Genomic DNA, 6,530 nt, shown 5'->3' with positions numbered 1-6,530 from the left:
CAGCGAGAAATAATGTTCACTGCAAACCTAACAAAAAAATGCTTGATAATTACTATGAGTGACTAAACTTAAACCAACAAATGCGTCTACTCTTTACTTCCACTACACTAATCTGTTTCAATACATGTGGATTAAAAATTATATTAAATCATAATTTGTATTTGCATTAATAGATGATATAACATTTTTATATATTCATTTTTATATATTCATATATATATATGAAATATTATAATTTTTATTATCTCGATTATTTATACTATATATAGTATTGTTATCAAAGCGACGGAATGGTGAGAATAGAGACATCGTTACTATATAGCAATAGAAACAATTGTAGCTAATGGTCGCTATATAGAACAGTTATAGCAACCGCTTATCCATAGCCAAAGCGTAGCTATTTAGCTACAGATCAGCAACAAAATCAATCTCTAACTATATAGCTACGGATTGCTACAGTTAGCTACAGATTTAGCTACAAAATTTAAATTTTACGTTCTGTCGCTATATCTGTAGCTAATGAATTTGGCTACGGAAATTCTTTCGCCAGTCTGTAACTATTTTGATGAATTCTTGTAGTGCATGACTAATAAAATATTCTTAGATTTAATAAATTGATGGTCCTCACATACATTGTTTATGCCTAGATACAATTGCTACACCACATCCACAAGGAATGGGTCGCACTCAACCAAAGAAGAAAGGTGCATACTAAAACTCCCTTATTTGCTACCTAACCATATTTGTAAATATATCTGTAAATAACATATATAAAATCTGCCATTAAACAACATATTTTTTAAAATAAAATATACTAAAATATGAAAAAAAAAAATTATTATAAGATAACAACTAAAATAAAATAATTAATTTCAAAAAAGTATTTCCAACGTAACTACTTTTTAAAAAATCAACTGAAAATGAACTTTAGAAGTAATATATTTTAACATATCCTTTAAAAATATGAAAAAACAAAAATAAAAAAAAAATTAATTTTACAAAATGTAGATTTATAATACTTTGACATCTGATAAATTCATAAGATGTTATATAAACAATAATTAAAGATTCCGTAGCAAACATTTTTTCAGAAAAAGCTTCGACGTCAACTCGATGAAAACCCAATCGTAGCATGCTCGAAATGTGGTGCATTAATGTGGACTTCTGAAAGCACCGGTAGAGATCGTAACACAGGTGCACCAACTTTCACCCTTTGCTGTAACCATGGTCAAATCAAACTTCCACCAATCAACCAGCCGCCAGCCCTGTTAGAAAAACTTCTTCAAACCAAATGGTTTTGAGATACTATTCGAGTATATAATTCTATACTTGCTTTTACATCCGTCGGAATGAAGATGGATTATAATGTGGTCCACGCACCTGGTCCTTATACTATCCGGATCCAAGGTCAAACCCACCACAGAATTGGCTCGCTCATACCACGACAAGGCTGTCCCCCGGAATATCTCCAGCTTTACATATTTGACACAGCCAACTGAATCAGAAACCGCCTAAATGCAATGGGGCAAACTTCAGCAGAAGGTAATCTCGACGAGCCAACATTAGCTCTCCTCATCGAGATGATTGACGAGAATAATTGTCTAGCTAAGATATTTCGTCGTGCACGAGACCACTACGAAAACGTCGGGTCAGAGTTTTCTATTAGGTTAGTCCCAGATAAAGGGAAGGGGAAAGAATACGATCTTCCAAGTACAAGCGAGGTGGCAGATCTTATCGTGGGGGATATAACATCAACAATTGGAGAACGAGATATAGTGGTCCAGTTTCGATCTGACACTTTGCAGCAGATACGTGACGATCACCCTCAATATATGAGCCTCCAATACCCTCTTTTGTTTCCGTATGGTGAATATGGGTTTCACCCAGAAATTCCCCTGCATCTTGAGACAGGTACTTCAAAAACGAGGCAATTCGTGACCATCCGTCAATACTACGCTTCTCTAATCCAAACACGTCCTACCCAAGGAATGACGTTGATTAAAGGCGGTCGCCTCCTCCATCAATTTATTGTGGACGTTTATACAGCAATTGAAGAAGATCGACTGAGGTGGGCGAGAAATAACCAAGAGATCTTGCGGGCTGAGCTCTACAGCAATGTCCTTGATGCTGTAAGCAAAGGTGACACTGATGCTAAAATTATTGGGCAGAGATTTATATTGCCGCCAAGTTTCACCGGAGGCCCCCGGTACTTAGTTGAGAAATACCACGATGCTATGGCTATTTGCAGGGAATTTGGCAATCTAGATTTGTTTATCACGATGACGACCAATCCCAACTGGAGCGAGATTAAAGAACATCTTCAGAAATACGGTGGTGATTCTCCTAATGATAGACCAGACATTGAATGTCGGGTTTTTAAGTTGAAGCTAGACCAACTGCTAAAGGATTTCAAAGCAGGAACTTTCTTCAAGCCATACAAGGCAGCTCTCCACCGTATAGAATTTTAAAAAATAGGTCTCCCTCATGCACATATATTATTGTGGTTAGGAAACTCTACCAGAACACCGAGTGCAGAAGAAGTGGATGAAATAATTTCTGCTGAGCTCCCCAACAAAGAGGAAGACCCAACTGCTTACGACTTAGTCACGAAACATATGATCCACGGTCCATGTGGGCTCTTCAATCCGAAGTCACCATGTATGGAAAACAACGTGTGCACGAAAAAGTATCCTCAGCCGAATAACGACAACACTTCGATTGACAAATCCGGGTATGTGTTATATCGTCGACGCCGAAACGATGATACGTGTACAGTAAAGGCTGGAGCTGTACTAGATAACACTTTTGTCGTACCTCATAACATTAAGCTTCTGAAGAAGTACGAAGCTCATATCAACGTTGAATGGTGTAATCGTACAAGCGCGGTGAAATACTTATTCAAGTACATAACAAAGGGCGTTGATCGAGCAACCGCTATTATCGAGAAAGGAAATACAGCAACTACATCTGACGCCACGGGATCCGGAGGATCAAAGGAGAAAGTCGTCAGCCAGCGCAATGAGATCCAAGACTACATCGAAGCCCGATATTTATCAGCTTGTGAGTCTATGTGGCGGACTTTCGCATTCCACATACACAAAAGAAAGCCATCAGTTGAGAAGCTTATCATTCACTTAGAAGGCGAACATAATATTACAGTTAAATCAACAGACAACCTCGACCGTGTAATCCGCAAACCGGGTATCGAGAAGACGATGTTCACGGAATGGATGGTTTTATGCAGAAGGTCAGCGTTTGCCCGGACACTGACATATGTGCAGATTCCTCAATATTTTGTCTGGAACAACAGTGCTAAGGTGTGGACTGAACGTAAGAAAGGAAAATCCATTGGCCGAGTCGTAGCTGTCCATCCTTCAGCAGGTGATCGATACTATCTGAGGGTCCTCATTAATAAGATTAAGGGTCCTAAAAGTTACGACGAGCTAAAAACATACAACAACGTGAAACACCCTGACTTCAAATCAGTTTGCCACGCACGAGGCCTTTTGGACGATGATGTTGAATGGCTCGAGAGTATGTCAGAGGGTGCTCGAACAGCCACTCCATACCAGCTTCGTGATATGTTCGTCACATTCCTAATCAATTGCTTCGTCGCAAGCCCTAAAGGACTATGGGAACACTCATGGAAATCAATGAGCGAGGACATACTTCACAAGAGGCAAAGGATCTTGGGTCACGCAAATCTGGAGCTGGACGATAAGACCCTGGAGCAATACACATTGATAGAAGTAGAAAAGTTGATGCGCATGCAAGATCGCTCTTTAAATGATATTAAAGATATGCCGAAGATCAACCCTGTTTTGCTCAAAGAATTGGGGAACAGTCTGTGGAACCAAGAAATGGATTACGATCTTGCTGAGGAAACACTAAGACATGACAAGCAGTACAACCTACTCAATGCTGAACAGCTTGCAATCTATGGTTCAGTCTTAGACTCTGTTGATAAAAAAGAGGGAAAAATTTTCTTCGTATATGGCGCAGGAGGCACAGGAAAAACATTCCTTTACCAGACTATCATATCCAGACTCCGCTCAAGAAAACAAATTGTTCTACCGGTTGCTTCTTCGGGAATAGCCACATTGCTTCTACCAAACGGGAGAACAGCTCACTCTTGCTTCAATATTCCGTTGAAGCTCGAGGAAGATAAGCTCTGCAACATCAAACCAGGTACAATGCTGGCTGAACTAATTGAGGAAACGGACCTCATAATTTGGGATGAGGCACCTATGACACACAAACATGCTTTCGAAGCATTAGACAAGTCGTTGAAGGACATAATGTCTATGAAAAACCCACCCGCAAAGAATCAGCCTTTTGGCGGCAAGACAGTTATGTTAGGCGGTGATTTCAGACAGACCCTACCGGTCATTCCACAAGGTAGTAGAGCTGATAGTGTATTAGCTTCGATAAGCCATTCATATCTATGGAATAGCTGCCACAAGTTCTCTTTGAAAACAAATATGCTAGTCAATCAGGATGAGAAAGAGTTTTCTGAATGGCTTCTCAAAGTCGGGTAAGGTCGTCTAGAATCGGGACAAGCATATGAGGATGATGGCTACCATGACCAATTCATAGATATCGATGAATCTTTGATTTGTCGGAGTTTTGTTGACCCATTAGAAGGAGTTGTTGATGCCGCATATGAACCGATAAGCAGCCCGATGAATTCCCAGACTTCCTATACCGATAAAGCTATCCTCACTCCCCGTAATGAAACCGTCAATGAAATCAATGCTTACACCATCTCACGGACCGACGGGGTATCAAGGGATTACTTCAGCTCAGACAGCTTTGAGTTATCAGATACTACATCAGATCAAAATGATACACTATACGCCGTTGAGTATCTCAACTCATTGGAATTTTCGGGTCTGCCTTCGCACAAACTTACTCTGAAAGTTGGTGCCCCAGTTATGCTTCTCAGAAACATAAATAAAAAAATGGGATTATGCAATGGTACGCGAATGATCCTAACACACGTTGGCGAACGCGTTCTGAAGGCCGAGATAACCACTGGCTCACACATTGGAAAAGAGGTCTTGATCCCAAGGATTGTACTTTTGTATGATGAAACAAAGTTACCGTTCACATTACGGCGTCGGCAGTTTCCTATCAGATTGTGCTACGCAATGACAATCAACAAAAGTCAAGGCCATAGCTTAAAAGAGGTCATCTTATATCTGTCTAAACCGGTTTTCTCTCATGGTCAACTTTACGTGGCCCTATCACGTGTCACAAGCAAATCAGGATTAAAGATCATAAAAGCCGAAGATTCCCACCAGTTGAAATTGAAGAACATATTCTACAAAGAAATATTCAAAGGCCTTCATCCCGACAAGAGTAATTTTAAATAACTTAGTAGTTTTCACTCCCATCATTTTCAAAGGTCTGATAAAATATTATATTCACAGATTAACATCCCGAAGTATCAACCAAGCGATGATTCAATCCAAAAAAGAAAAGACTTACACACAGTTTTTTCACATCTAATCCAGGTACAAACCTTTTAACATAAATAGGAATACTATTGTAATTACCTAACTTTATGCTGACTAACTATTCTTATCCAAGTTCAGATTTTTTTCTTTCTTATGAACGTCAACACAAGCTCTGCTCTCCAAAAGATTTATATTGTTTCTTACATTATTTACTTTACTTACCTACTCTTCTAGCTTTTAAAAACTGCGTTCAATCAATATTTACCGTTTTCAGACATTTTAGAGCAAACAATGCCTTCATTTCAAAAAAAAAAAAAAAAAAACTAACGTTCAAAATTTAGATATCAACACTATTTCCGCGCATCGCGCGGAGAAAGAACCTAATATCATTTAATACAAACAAACTAAACAATCTGCTAGATACAATTAATATATGAAAACAATATACATGTTGATTATTTTTGAAGCTTTTAGCTAACTCTATAATTATTAGCTTTGGTAACAATCATAATCATTTATAGCAATAACGGAGAATATAAATATATTTAAAACGATTTTCTAAATTATGGTCACCGAATATGTCTCATCGTTAAAATATAATCCACAATATTAACTACTTTCTCCGTTCCCGAAAGTAAGATATTTTAGATTTTTTACTTGTTCCACAAAGATAGATTTTCTATATATTTAAGATATTTTTTTATACTTTTAAGAAACATTAAATGAAAATATTTGAACTGATTAAATTTCATTGGTGAAAAGTTATTGAAAAGTGCATAATAAAGTAAAAGAAAATTTTAATTATAAAAATTTATTGAATTTTTAATAAACGTGAACACTTTATAAATTCTTACTTTCGGAAACAGAGGAAGTATATTTTAATTTTGAAAATCCTTCAAGATACGATTCAGAATATTCTCCAAAGGTATCCCTAAAAATACGAACCTAAATACCTAAACGTGTTTTCCCATTGTTATTATAAATATGGTTACCTAGAACGCTTCATAAACAAACCACTACCAACAAGACATCTCTATGGCTGCTAATATGAAAATTACTGCGATTAAAGAT

At 37.6% G+C, this 6,530-nt stretch overlaps 1 protein-coding gene across 1 annotated transcript; it reads left to right on the top strand.

Annotated features, from left to right (window-relative positions):
• Positions 1-1,520: 1,520 nt before the first annotated feature.
• LOC106324244 lies at positions 1,521-4,538 on the top strand. The gene is made up of 2 exons (XM_013762244.1): positions 1,521-2,454; positions 2,509-4,538. Exons 1-2 carry the CDS (start codon positions 1,521-1,523, stop codon positions 4,536-4,538), a joined length of 2,964 nt encoding a protein of 987 aa, XP_013617698.1.
• The last annotated feature ends 1,992 nt before the right edge of the window (positions 4,539-6,530 follow it).

This window comes from Brassica oleracea, chromosome C2 (assembly GCF_000695525.1).
Source record: "Brassica oleracea var. oleracea cultivar TO1000 chromosome C2, BOL, whole genome shotgun sequence".
Taxonomy (NCBI): Eukaryota; Viridiplantae; Streptophyta; class Magnoliopsida; order Brassicales; family Brassicaceae; genus Brassica; species Brassica oleracea.
The sequence above is the reverse complement of the archived record's forward strand: the minus strand, read 5'-3'. Positions and strand labels throughout refer to the sequence as shown.